Below are 15,101 nucleotides of genomic sequence, written 5' to 3' on the forward strand. Positions count from 1 at the left end.
GAGGTAATTATGTATCGAAAAAATATATCTTCATTAAATGTATTATGTATCTTCGACATACTCAAAATCAAAAAAATATATTAAAAAGTAATATGTATCTTTATATAGAAACAAAATATATTGGGAGCTCATTATATATCTCAACAAACTCAAAATTATATAAAATATCAAAAAAAAAAAATTATAATCAAACTTCAAGCTATTAAAATTTATGTTTTTTTTTTTTTTTTTTTTTTTATATTCAGTTCTTGAACTTGAGATAATCAATTTTGTTTATTTTTTTATATTCAATTCTAGAACTCGAGATATCTCATCAAAGGTGAAACAATTATTCCATTGCACCATGTTGGTAATTTTAGTAGCCGTTTGGCTATGAAAATTACTTTTTTTTCGGAGTTAAATTGGAGTTGAAGATGAAGTTGGAGTTTGTTTGGCCATGTCTTTTTGAATTTTTTTTTTTTAGACTTTTGAAAAATCTTTTTTAAATATAATTTTTTATGCCCTCAACTTTTAAAAATTATCAAAATGATCCAACAACTAATTTACCTACTAACATATAACCAAATGTTGAGAAAATAATTTATATGTCTTCAATTGATAAAATAATTAAAAATAAACTATTTATTATGATTGTTATTCTTCTAAAATTTAAATAAAAATATCACAAGCACCAACTAAATAAGTTTATTTAATCATAATCAATTGAATAGAGAAAATATATATTTTGATAAATATGATTGATAGATATAAATATATTTTATATATTCTTAAATTTATTGATGAAAATTCTTAATTATTTTCACTTGAATTAATTATTTTATTGAATTTATTCTTTTTTAAAAAATTATGAAATTTAATTAATAAGAGGAGTTTGTGTAAAAATTTAAAGATTGAAATTATATATAATAATAATAAAAGTTGGAATTGGAAATGAAAAAAATGTTTTGCCTTTTCAAAATTTAATTCTGAAATTATTTTTCAAATTTTGATAGCCAAACACAATAATTTTCAACTTCAAAAAGGCCCTTAGTTCCATTTCAGTTCTATCTCTTTCGGCTACAGTAGAGTTTATGTTATGTACTTTTTTTTGTGTGTGTGAGTGAGTAATCAGTTATCAGACATGGCATAATGGTATAAAACTATAAAGAAGCTTCAAAAAGGCCAAACAACCCTACTACTAGTTGTTTTTAGTAGCATATTTCACTAGCTTTGCACTTCATTATTACTCTATAATTATCTTACATAGTACTATTAGTATTAGTATTACTATTTTTCAAGAACATAATTTGCAACAGCTAATATTGATGTGAAATTCTTGATGTCTATACCCATAGAGATAGAGGAGCATGATTACATAGGCATATCAAAGGGAAACTGTGATGAAAAGAGCTGTGTTTCCATAATGGAAAGTAAAGATTTGAACTTTAAGGCAACTGAACTTAGACTTGGCTTGCCTGGTTCTGAGTCACCACCAAATGGGGTTTTGAAAAATTTCCCTTCTGGTGCTAAAAGGGGTTTTCTTGACACATGGGGTTTTGGATCTGAAGTTGATTTTGCTAAAAATAGTGGCTTTGTTTCATCACCAAAAGTTGGAAACAAGATTCTTGGTTCTGTTTGTAATGAGAGTAGCTCTAGCTCTAAGCAGTGTGTTGTGGCTAGTAATGTTGTGAAAGAGGCAATTCCAAAGTCATCTGGACAAGGGGAAGAGAAAAAGGCAGTTGTTTCTAGTACTAATGGACATGGGGTTGCTCCTGCTGCAAAGTAAATCTTTCCAACTTACACTTTTAAGTATTCATGGTAGCTCTTGTTTGGTCATAAGTTGAAAAGTTGAGTTTATGGAGTTGTGTTTGGACCTATATGTTGTTTCTTGTACTTCGATCGTTATATTATTTTGCTCCAGTGTGTTATAGTTTTGTTGTGTGCTTTTATATTTTTTGTTTTGTTATATTGTTATCTGTCATGTGCCGGGGGTCTATCGGAAACAACATATCTACTTCATCTTAGGTATTGGTATGTACTGCGTACCACTTTGTGGAAGTACACTGGGTATGTTGTTGTTGTTGTAGTTATTGTTCAGAATGTTTATGCTTTCACTTCCGTTTATTCCTTTTTTGGACTATTTTTTCCTTGACTCGACCGCTATAAGTAGTTAGTTCCTATATGGTCATAAATCTTGAGGTTGAAACTTGAAACTTGAAAATTTGAATTTTTGAAGTTGTGTTTTAGAGGGCTGTGTTAGATTACATAAGCATGTTAGAGGGAAACTCGGATAAGAGCTGTGTTTCCATAACGGAAAGTAAAGATTTGAACTTTAAGGCAACTGAACTTAGACTTGGCTTGCCTGGTTCTGAGTCACCACCAAATGGGGTTTTGAAAAATTTCCCCTCTGGAGCTAAAAGGGGTTTTCTTGACACATGGGATTTTGGATCTGAAGTTGATTTTGCTAAAAATAGTGGCTTTATTTCTTCACCAACAACTTGGAAACAAGATTCTTGGTTTTTTTTGTAATGATAGTAGTTCTAAGCAGTCTGTGAAAGAAGTAACTCCAAAATCACCTAGACCAGTGCAAGGAAAAAGGGACCTGCTTTCTAGTAGTAGTAGCCATGGGGTTGCTCCAGCTGCAAAGTAATCTTTCCAACTTAACCTTATACGTACTTAGCTCCTAGTCGCTCATAAATTTTGAGGTTGAAACTTGAAAATTTGAGTAAATTTGAGTTTTTGCAGTTGTGTTTGGTCCTATTTGGTGTTTGTTGTACTTTGATTATCATATTACTTTGCTCTACTTTATTATGCTTTCACTTCCATTTATCGCTTTTTTGGATTGCTTTGGACTGTTTGGTTGGTCATAAATTCTGATGTTGAAACTTGAAACTTGAAAAGTTGAACTTTTGGAGTTGTGTTTGGACCTATCTGGTGTTTCTTGTACTTCAATTATCATATTATTTTGTTGTAGTTGTTTTGTTATGCTTTTACTTCCGTTTACTCCTTTTTTGGACTTTTTTTCCTTGAGCCAAGGGTCTCTCAGAAACAGCCTTTCTACCTTTGCGGTAAGGGTAGCTGGGTAGGGTCTTCCTATGCTTTACCCTCCCGGACTCCACTATATGGGGCTACAATGGATATGTTGTTGTTGAAATTGTGTTTGGATTGGAAAGAGTTTGAAATTTTGGATGAGGAAGTTTTTGGGAACTGGAAAATATCAAATTTCATGGCCAAACCGATATTTGAAGATAAATTGTTAAAAAACTACTCCTAAAATCTATGGAGATTCATAGTATGATCAATGATGAAGACACGTTTTGCTGTTTTCTCTGTCTCTTTTCCTTAGAATACATGTATTTGTCTCCATATCCACACTGATTGTTTTTCAGTTGATTCACAGCACTTTCGAGGACTGTGTACAAAAATATCTTTTGTTTTATTTGCTCAGCGTTCAACCATCACAATTTGTTTCTGTATTGTGAAGATTCAGCATGAATCGGCTAGTTTTATACTGATAGTCAGTCCAACACAATCCTCTAATACTTTATATCTTTTTCATCTGTATGGATTTTTTCCCTCCATCATGCGCTATCATTTGCTAATCTGCGTATTAGTATTAGTGGGGATTCATATAGTCGATCCCAACTTTCTGGTGGCTGAGGCATAGATGTTGTAGTTGTAATCTTATGATATATAGTAGCCACCTAAGTTGCGCAGACTCTCACTTTTGATGCCATACCCGTGTCGGACTCTCCAAAAATACACTACTTTAGGGGTATCCGACAAGCGCTTTTTGACATTTTTGAAGAGTCCAAGCAACATAGGTAGCCACGGCTTTAATTGAATCTCTGAAATTGGTTGTACTGTTATTTCTTTTCTCTCGATTGATAGACTTGTAATTCCCCCTCCCAACGAAAATGGCTTAATCTTTTTTCTACTTGGTCAGGACACAAGTAGTAGGATGGCCACCAATTCGATCTTTTCGGAAGAATATGGTTAGTAATCCACCAAAGACTGAGGAAGGTGCAAACGGTCAGCTAGTAGCAGGTTGTCATTATGTCAAAGTCAGCATGGATGGTGCTCCGTACCTGAGGAAGGTTGATCTTACCATCTACAACAGCTATACCGATCTATCTTCAGCGCTAGAGAAAATGTTCAGTTGCTTCAAAGCTGGTAAATGCTCTATGAAAGCATCAAATGCTAATTCTTGGTTTTGGTTTGTAATGACTTTTACGTTGTCCTTCGATTTCTGTTACTATTTGATATTTCCTGTGCCGGTGGTATATCGGAAACAGCCTCTCTGCTTCATTTGAGGTAGTGGTATGGACGGCGTATACTTTACCCTCACCCGACTCCACTTTGTGGGAGTACACTGAGTATGTTGTTGCCGTTGTATTTGATATTTCTTGTACTTCGATTGTCATGTTATTTTGCTGTAGTTACTGGTCAGTTTGCTTTGTAATGCTTTCACTTCTGTTTATTCACTTTCTGGATTGCTTTTAACTCTTTTTTCTTGAGCCGAGGGTCTATCGGAGGTAGGGTAAGGTCAGGATACACTCTACCCTCCTCAGACCCCACTTTGTGGGATTATACTGGATATGTTGTTGTTGACGACTTTTATCGTTGAGGACATCTCCATGAACGCTTCTTGTGAATATTCTTTTCGATAATTGTTATCATTTATATATGTAACTTTGATTGAACGAATAGCTCCACATTAATATAAGTTCACTACTACATCTTATCAACATGGTTTCCGTTTTTTCCTCTGCATTAAGTGCCTGTTAATTTTGAGTTTTATTGATAATTTTATTAGGTCAATGTGAAACTCGAGGCGTTTCTAGCAGTGATGGACCAAAAGAAAGCAAATCGACAGATCTTCTACACGGATCTGAATACGTTCTTACCTATGAAGACAAGGACGGTGATTGGATGCTTGTCGGTGATGTCCCATGGGAGTAAGTCTTACGTCTGATCTTGAATTCGAAATATTTCCGGAGAACTTTCTTAAAGCTCATGAACAGGTTAGTTTGTTAGAGCTCTGATTTTGAACCTGTCTTAACGACAAAAGGTTAGTATAGATGCCCATTCGCGCTACAACGTTAACTTACATTTTGCTGTCCGTTAGGATCCAACCAGACACCTTTTACTTTTGACAGGCCGTGAGCTAGATTAGAATCATTTTCGATGAGTGTTGAGATATTGTCCGAGAAACTTTAATTGATTATTTTCCCCATTATATCAATAGACCTACCACATATCTCCCCAATGGATAGTTTGTGATTGTGACCTAGTAATGAACATAATATCTAGGATGGAGTTTGCCAATATTCTACTTGAAATCACGTGGTGGGACAGTCAGTAGCTTTGGTCCGTTCATACTCAGTCGGCAAGATAGATGTAGCATGCCTGACTAACTCATGAAACCGAGCCTCATACTCCAAGATAGTCATAGAACTCTGCTCCAATCTGGAGAACTGATCTCTTAGGTGCTCTCTAACGCTACGAGGCATATACTTCTCCAAGAAAAACCCAGAGAATTGTGCCCATAGCAACGGGGGAGATCCAGCTGGCCTGGAATCAAGATAACCTCTGGTTCAAGTTCTGTATTTGTGTGTAAAGATTCAGTCAATATGTATAAATAATTTATCAAGAACCTAGTACGCGTGTTCTCTAGAATCCAGAACCCATAAATTCAACATCCTAGCTCCGTCAGGTTTATGTGTCAAGCGTTTTTGTCCCTTTTTGCTATTTGGTCCCTTTTAGCCTTTTGAATACTTCTGGTGATATTTTCTTGTCTCGAAGGGGAGCCTTGGAGTAACTGGTAAAATTGTTGCCATGTGACCCGGAGGTCACGGGTTCAAGCCTTGGACACCGTCTCTGGCAGAAATGCAAGGTAAGGCTATGTACAATAGATCATTGTGGCCCGCCCATCTCCGGACCCTGTGTATAGCAGGACACAACCTCTGTCAGAAATGCAAGGTAAGGCTGTGTACAATAGATCCTTGTGGTCCGCCCATCTCCGGACTCTGTGCATAGCAGGAGCTTTGGTGCACCGGGCTTGCCTTTTTATATTTTCTTGTCTTCTTTAATCTGGATACAAGAGCAACCTGGCGTGGTTGAACGCTAACCTATTTTCACAATGTAATTCCCCTTCGTCGCGTTCTTTTGTTTGCAGGATGTTCACTGAGTCCTGCAAGAAGCTGAGAATCATGAAGAGTTCAGATGCAAATGGCCTAGGTAATGACATTTTGCTCACATACATCTGAGAAACACGTGTGATTTTGTCTAGTACATCGACTACTTTCCATAGTAAATGTCCCAAACTAAACAACTCGAGAATGAATCTTACATTATACGACATGTAATATACTGTATACCTCCTGTTTCCTGCAGCTCCAAGAGCCACCGAGAAGTGCAAGAATCGTTAGAATCTGCACTACCCTCGCTCTATAAGCTATATTATAGACATGTAATATACTATATACTGTCTAAAGTATATTACATGTCCAGAATGAATCTTACATTATACGACATTTAATATACTGTATACCTCCTGTTTCCTGCAGCTCCAAGAGCCACTGAGAAGTGCAAGGATCGTTAGAATCTGCAGTACTCTCGCGCTATAAACTATGAGAACTCGAAATCCAGGTGTTTTCTCCGATATCTGTAAGGTAGAAGGCGAAATTTGGATTTGAGAGTCGGAGCCAGGATTTTGAGTTTATCTGTCTTAGAAATCTTTAATGTAACTATTTGTGTTACATATATTCTTAATATGCAAGTGTATTCTAATTTCTAGCCTTTGTAGGTATGCTATATGCTATTTTTCTCCATGACAATATGTAAATATGGTTTTACTTTTTGTTTGTTTATAAAAAGTCTCTTATCTCTATCTATACGTGCATTGAGCTTGACGTAACTAGTAACGATGTTGCCATGTGGTCTGGAGGTTATGAGTTCAAGCCGTGGAAACAGCTTCTAGCAAAAACGTAAGGTAAGACTGTATACAATAGAACCTTGTGGTCCGGCCCTTCTCTGAACCTTGCGCATAGAGGGAGCTTTTAGTGCACCGAGCTACCCTTTTTTTTTTTTATTGTTTGAGTCAATTTGTGATACAAGAAAAACAAGAGGAACACAAAACACACTCCAAACAGTCCTCACATCACAAGATCCGAGGACCTATTGGAGACCAACTCTTGGATTCAACAAATACAACAAGAATATAAGATACAAGAGTGTATTTTAACACCCAAACAACTACAAAAGCGTGATGAACAAGATGACAACAAAACAACCAGATTTGGATTCCACAATAATAAGATACAAAAAGGATAGTAACTTGACATACAATATTCACAAATCTAAGAACCCTAACAATGAGAGAGGACCCTAAGACAAATGAATAGCAACATCAAGTTCTTCCTCGAACCAAGAGGGACTCATGAACCTCAAGACCTAAGTTTCTAAGCAAACAAACACAAAAGTGATTCCACCCTCTTGTTGTTACCTAGTTCCAAGTTTCAGATTTGCCTCAAGGAAAGAGGACTTTGTCTTTCTATGTTATACAATATTCATATTCATAAAAAAACTAAGACTAAAACCCTAAGAGGTTCTATTTATAGTGTATTAAAAGATAGAATGTAAAATCTCCAAAATGGCCCTTCAAGAATGGGTTGCCCCTTTAGTGTTTGTAGTGGGCTGTTTTTGGTTTGTATTTGGGCCCTTAATTACGCTTCTCTTGCACACACACTTGGACGACTTCAATACACACCCACAAGAGTCCATCTACGTGATCGCACTCGTATCATCCTCTCCTTCTTGAAAAGGATTCGACCTTGAATCCGTACCTTGCAAAATCAAAAGAGAAGACAAACAAGCACACATCCTCATGGCATGAAGGTTAGGGTTAGTGCAACAAAAATCAATCTAACAAATAACATCATCATGCCAAGGTGGAACAAACTTGAAGTACATCCATGGATCCTTTGTGTTGGACTTAAAAAACTTAGTACAAATGGCACAAAGGAAGTGGTCACCATCAACAAAAAGAGATAAGGAAGAACCTTGTCTTCCTTCATAAGCACCCACAACCAAACATTGCTTGTCGTCTTGACCAAGCATTAAGTAGGGAATGTAGAGATTTCCACATTCCAAGAGGGTGCCGGGATCAAATGGAAAAATTAGCCAAGGGCCTAAGCCGATGCTATCCCTTTCTTCCCCTAGAATGTCACTCCCACATTTACACACAAAAATATTTTCATACACATAGTCTCTATGAATAAAACTAATTGCAATGCCTTTACCACACAAGATGTTCAAAGAGTCATGTGCATTATCAAGATCAATTCTATAGAAATCATCACTAGCTTGAGAATTTTGTAGCACACTATTCACATGCTCAAGTAGTGAACTACATTTAAGAGTACATTGATCATCACGCACACCAAGAGTACTACTAAGAGTACTCATTTCTGAGACTACACATTCCTCGCCCGTAAAAGTACTCTCATCTTACAAGAAGAGATTTCCATCTTCAAGAGGAACGTTGTCACACCATAGTAGGTTAGCATATAGGCTATAGCTTCCAACACAAGCCATCCCGTCAACATCACTTGAACCACTAGGTACATTAGGAGTAAAGGAACTATCTTCAAACAAGACATTGTGTCTAAAGAGTGAATGATCTAACCCGTGGACAGATTTGGAACTTTCACTCTCTAAGGAATCATTATCAAGTTTCAAAGATATGCCAAGCACATGATTAACCCTATGAGCCAAACAAACATTAGAATCTTTACAACAACATAGGCTCATAGGTTCACTCCTTTTTCCTTGGCCAACATCTTGAAATCCTTCACTCACTTGAGATTCATTAATCACATCACACATATCCTTAAGTGGTGGGCAAGTTTTACTCATAAGTTGGGCAGCAACTTCCTCTGTGAAGCTCTCAACGCAAGGTGCTTGGACAATTGGATTTTGTGGGTAGAGTTTGGGTAGCAATTGACGTATAATTTCAATGTGCCATTTCATATCTTCAATATGTCATTGATACGATCACATGTGGCATTGAAATTATGGGCAGCCATTGTACCTAACAAAAAGACACAACAAACAAAGAAAACAAACAAACTTGTTAGATCAAAAATATCTCACCACACTCTCACTTTTGGCTTTACCTCACACTTGGTTTCACAAGTGTTGAAAGCCGACTTGTACTTCGTGAGTGGTTGAGTGTCGAGTCTACTCTTGCCCGGAATAGATTTTCGTTTGAGTTGACTCAAAGAAAATTTGTTTATGGATTTGAACCAACAAGATACAACGAATTCACAAAAGAGAAAAGCACACAAAGAACGTTAACACGAACAAACGGACACAAAACTAATTTACAATCTAGTAGGAGTTTACTAGCTTGTCAATTAGCGTTCGGACCAATCAAACAAAACTACGAAACAATAAAAAGAAACTAAGAAAATCTCAAATTTGAGCCAAAATTGTTACATGAACAGTAAAAAATGATGAAGTGGCAGTCACGTATTGGTTGCGGTTTCTAACAATTTTAATTTCACAATTTGGACTTTGGTGGAAATTGTTCAATGGAGGGAAATACAAACTAGTCTTTGGAGCTCCTTTTTCAATTCAAATTTCAAGACTTAAAAGTCTTTGACTAGACTTGTACTTCTCCTTAAAACATGGACCCTTGTTTTATGTAAAAGGTTGAGATGTGATGTAAAGTCTTTTTGGTGGTTGGGGGTCTTTCAAGATTCAACAAATACTACACCTTGTCTTTCACCTTTTTAAGATCTAAGTTTACTTTAATATTAACAAGGTGATGAATATGGTGAAGAACTTCAAGAACACAACAACCACAACAAGAACAACCAACAACAATCTCCCAAGAAAAAAAAACAAGTCCACCAAAACAAGGTCAACAATCTCACGGCTAAGACCACAAGGGTAGCAACAACAATCGACTAACTCCCCTTTGTGTTGTGTTTTCGATTTTACAAAAGGTGAAGGGTGTGATGAACAACAAGAATATAACAACAACTTTTCAAGATCTACAACACCACCACAACACAAGGTATTCAACTCGGTCAAGGCTAGAACAACAACAATATCCAATCAGCCACACTTTGTTCACAACAACAATATTAACAATTCAAGCTCAAGTTTGGATCGACTCAAAGTGTTAGTGAGGAACAAAACTAACAGTACAAACACACAAGACAAGTAAAATACTCCTAGACCTAGACTCAAGAACAAATCTTGGCCAAGAACACCACAAGAGCACAATTTCGGCCAAGACAACAACAATGGACATATTGCATTTTTTTTTCCTGAAATTTTCAGCTGTTCAACAACTTTTTTTTTAAATTTTCTAACAAGGAAGCCCAAGATTGATCTTGTAGGAACAAGATCAAGCCGTTCTTTGATACCAAATGATACGGAACAAACAAAGGAACACGAAATCACACCCCAAAACAGTCCACAAATCACAACAAATCGTGGACCAAATGGGGACCTCTCTCGGATTCACTATCTAGAACAAGAAAGAAGAGAATACAAGGTGTTAATACACCAAAACAGCCAGCCAACAACAAGTTTAGAAACACAAGATGAAGCTCTACAATATTACAATAGCAACAAGAACAAACGGGTTATATTAACAACACAAGAAGCCGAAACTAAAACAAGATACAAGATAGGTAGTTAGACAAGTGTTGATGTAGTCTTAACAACTCAAGAGCATATTCCACTCTTGGACCTTTAAAACTTCACATAACAAACACCTAAATCTTACAATTGACACAAGAGAGGCGTCCACCACCCAAGCACCAACGTATCAAGCAAAATGCAACACACAAGAGAATCCACCCTTATGTTATGCCCTAGTTTCAATTGGACTCTCTCTCACTCTAAGAGATGTATTCTTCAATAATAATGATCAACTAAAAAAATAAACCCTACAATGTTCTATTTATACTACATTACAATAATAGACAAAATGACAAAAGGGCCCTTTAGTGACTAGTTTTCAAAAATACTCAAAAGTGTCATGATCATGATCATACTTGTATCATCCTCTCCATCTTGAAAGGAATTTGCCCACAAATTCATAACCTCACCTCTTTTACAAAGGCACTTCACAATCTTCTTCACACGGCCACACATCTTCTACATCTTTCTCGCCTTGCATTTTAACCTCTTTTTACTCTCCATCTTGAGGCTTTCCATCAACCTTAGCCGATTCAATTACTACTTCTTCCCCATGATAGTACAATTTTCCCTCCCTTAGGATCACGTTCCTCCGGTTTGAGCACTCACTAGCCTTGTGCCCCCACCCTTAGAATTTGAAGCATTGAAATCCCTTGGGATTGGAAGTATAATTCAATTTACCTTCATACCTTGGAGGATATTTTTGGACAACCTTGGTGTCCTCGGGTTGGGTAGCCATGAATGAGTTATCTTTGAGCTCCTTCTCAACCTCTAAAGCCGCATAGAAGATGTCATCTATGGTGTCAAATTTGTGAAGCGTCATGCGAGTGGAGATATTGTTGTTTAACCCAACCTTGAAGCGCACAATGTCATGACTTACTTGCTCGCCTCGGTGGTCAAGTTTCAACATCAATTGTTGAAATTCATCGTAGTAAGCCATGACACTCTTGCTCCCTTGCCTCAAATTGTACAATTTAGCAAGGACCTTTGTCGCATAAGGTTCTTCAATCGAAACCAAGGAGGAGGTTGTCCCCCAATCATCTCATTCCCAAACGGTTTAACATACTCCCACCATGTATTAGCATACCCTTCGAAGTGAGCTATAGCATAACAACTTTTTTTTTTCTTCATTGAGATCATTAAGTTGGAAGATCTTGTCACAAAATGACTCCCATGCAAGGTAGGCTTCGGGATCACTCTCACCTTTGAAAACGGGAAGGCCACTTTGATGGAATTGAGACCTACATCTCGGTTTGGGTGGCCATCTCTCACCTCTCGACCTAAATCTCTATGTCTATGCCTCATTCTTTCTTCCCTCAAGTAAACATCATCATACGACCCATAACCATCATGTTGTCCTTCCCTACCATAGCCCTCAACATGGATGGGTCTATTTGGGTTAAGTGGAGCTTGTAGTGGCGGGATTGGATTTGGATAGTGAGGTCTTTGGTCAAGTGAAATTTGGATGGAAGGGTTCAGGTTTGGTGATGGTATTTGGGTTCCAAGACCTTCTTGTTGGACTTGATGGAGTGGAGAATGGCTTGGTCTATCTTGTTCTCGGCTTCGGGAGTAAAGATTGGTTTGATTTATGACAATTGGTGTATATTGCATTTGGTGCAAGGTCTCGGGAGTATTAGTTGGGGAAATATTTTGAGGGGTAGAAAGTCGACTCTTTTGGCTTTCCACAGGTTCTAATCTCCCACTCATTGAAGCCACATCCGTATCTAATTTCTCAAGACCCACATTCAACCTAGCCACATCTCGGGACTAGTTTCAAGGCGAGCCAAAATGAGATTGACGGCATTATTATCCATTGTTTGAGCATTTGAAGCCTCGGGTTCTATTGTGGTGGTATTGAAAATAACCCTTCAAGTTACGGTCCAATCAAGATACCAAATCAGTCCGCAACGTCACACACAACAACACAATGCAAAACCTACAACACAAAACACACGTTATTTCAAAACAACCTCCCACAATGAGATCCCACCTTCAAGTTTCTTCAAACTCAAGCTTAACATTGGTGGATGGCTCAAATAACCTCCAATTTAGCTCAAATTCTAACCCTATACTCCTATAGTGTTAGAGAACACAAATCTAACACTAAAAACACAAGAAAAACGCAAAATCAAAAGTTCAAAATTTGACCTAGGGTCAAAAACGGGTTTAGTATATTTTTGGGGGATTTTCGATTTTGACACTTTTTTTTGTTGGAATTTTTAATTTCTATACTCTAATAGTGTTAGGAAACAAGATCTAACACTAGAAACACACAAAAATCAAGTTTTTTAAAAGACCCTAAAAACGTGAACAGTAACTTTTTTTTTCAAGATAACAATCCCAAGATTGATTTTGTTGGAACAAAATCAAACCTTGCTTTGATACCAAATGATACAAGAAAAACAAGAGGAACACAAAACACACTCCAAACAGTCCACAAATCACAAGATCCGAGGACCTATTGGAGACCAACTCTTGGATTCAACAAATACAACAAGAATACAAGATACAAGAGTATATTTTAACACCCAAACAGCTACAAAAACGTGATGAACAAGATGACAACAAAACAACCAGATTTGGATTCCGCAATAATAAGATACAAAAAGGATAGTAACTTGACATACAATATTCACAAATCTAAGAACCCTAACAATGAGAAAGGACCCTAAGACAAATGAATAGCAACATCAAGTTCTTACTCGGACCAAGAGGGACTCATGAACCTCAAGACCTAAGTTTCCAAGCAAACAAACAACAAAAGTGATTCCACTTTTTTGTTGTTACCTAATTCCAAGTTTCAGATTTGCCTCAAGGAAAGAGGACTTTGTCTTTCTATGTTATACAATATTCATATTCATCAAAAAACTTAGACTAAAACCCTAAGAGGTTCTATTTATAGTGTATTAAAAGATAGAATGTAAAATGTCCAAAATGACCCTTCAAGAATGGACTGCCCCTTAAGTGTTTGTAGTGGGCTGTTTTTGGTGTGTATTTAGGCCCTTAATTACACTTCTCTTGCACACACACTTGGACGACTTCAATATACACCCACAAGAGCCCATCTACGTGATCGCACTCGTATCAGTTTGTGCACGCCTCGATTAATTTCACGGAGTATATTCTTTTCATCTTCCAACACACCTCATTTTTACCTCCCTCTCATAGCCCCAAGCCCACCTCTTATAACATTTGTCTAGTTATATACTACTAATATTTTTTTACTGCATGAACACAAGAAAATAAGTAAAAAAAATTATTTATTTTTTGAAAAAGTATTTTTCGTTAAAAATATTTTCCTTTATATCGAACACACCCTTGAAGATTTGGCCATGTGGCAAGCGGGTGTCAAAAGTTAAAAGATCGCCTATTTTCAAGGTCATGAGATGTAATTTCCTTGGTGGTTGGTGAGCTTCTAGCAGTCCAACTCAATTAAGGCCCAATAAAATCCATATCTTTAGCCCACTAAAGAAGCCCAATACTCTCAAGTTTTATATCACACAACTCAATCCACTAAAATTAATTCTAAAAAACATAAACATACATCTTAACTTATCATATTTACATACATTTTCACCCCTACAGAGTAATTACAAAAATTCAAACTAATTATGTATATTCGTTGGATATATCGGGAGCTAATTATGTACCTCAACAGACCCAAAATCAAAAAAAATGTATGAAAAGCTAATTGTGTATTTTTATAAAGGAAAAATATATTTTCATATGATGTATTTTGTATCTCAATAGACCCAAAATTAGAAAAAAAAATATCGGGAGCTAATTATGTATCTTTACAAAGAAAAAAATGTATTTTCGCTGAATGTATCGGGAGATAATTTTGTATCTTGACAACCCAAAATTGAAATTTTCAATAATTAATAAATATTGAGATTTTTTATAATTAAGCTCGAAACTGTCGAGATTTATGTTGTTTGTACAAATTCATTTGCTTTTGTTTGCCTTATTATTGAATTTGAGTTGTATATAGGTTGTCAAATGGGTGGTTGGGTTGGATTTTAGCTAGTTAAAACCGAATGAGTTAATAAATAGGCGAATTATTGATTTGTTTAAAAAATTACTTGGGTTAAAAGGAAATGATTTAAAATGAGTTTAAATGCATCATAACCCGACACGTCCAATTCTTACTAAATTTTCATTTCTTTGTTTTTTCTTTTATAGCTTTTCAAGTATACAATAGAATTATTTTTTAAAAATTAAGGTTATCTAAAACATATCGAGCACAACAAAAATGTTTTTTAAAAAATATTTTAATAAATTTTCTCATGGATCGATTTAAACAGTATATTAGTCATATTTTGTGATGAATTTTGTCTCCCTTAGTTGTATTTATTCAAAGTGTATTTTCTTGTTAATATAATCAATGTAATTTGGCAAATTCT

The 15,101-nt window shown here is 36.1% G+C and overlaps 1 protein-coding gene across 2 annotated transcripts; it reads left to right on the forward strand.

Moving 5' to 3' along the window:
• The first annotated feature begins 1,050 nt into the window (after positions 1–1,050).
• Positions 1,051–6,871, forward strand: LOC107841020 (auxin-responsive protein IAA16). 2 transcript variants are annotated; one of them, XM_016685011.2, is made up of 5 exons: positions 1,051–1,761; positions 3,926–4,152; positions 4,796–4,937; positions 6,158–6,219; positions 6,549–6,871. In XM_016685011.2, the coding sequence occupies exons 1-5, from the start codon at positions 1,319–1,321 to the stop codon at positions 6,581–6,583; spliced, it is 909 nt and encodes a 302-aa protein (XP_016540497.1). In that variant the 5' UTR covers positions 1,051–1,318; the 3' UTR covers positions 6,584–6,871. The 2 variants fall into 2 exon arrangements, with proteins under 2 accessions (XP_016540497.1, XP_016540498.1); XM_016685012.2 differs by having other exon boundaries at positions 1,053–1,761; positions 6,376–6,605.
• Positions 6,872–15,101: the final 8,230 nt, after the last annotated feature.

The sequence above is a fragment of the Capsicum annuum genome, chromosome 9 (assembly GCF_002878395.1).
Source record: "Capsicum annuum cultivar UCD-10X-F1 chromosome 9, UCD10Xv1.1, whole genome shotgun sequence".
NCBI lineage: Eukaryota > Viridiplantae > Streptophyta > Magnoliopsida > Solanales > Solanaceae > Capsicum > Capsicum annuum.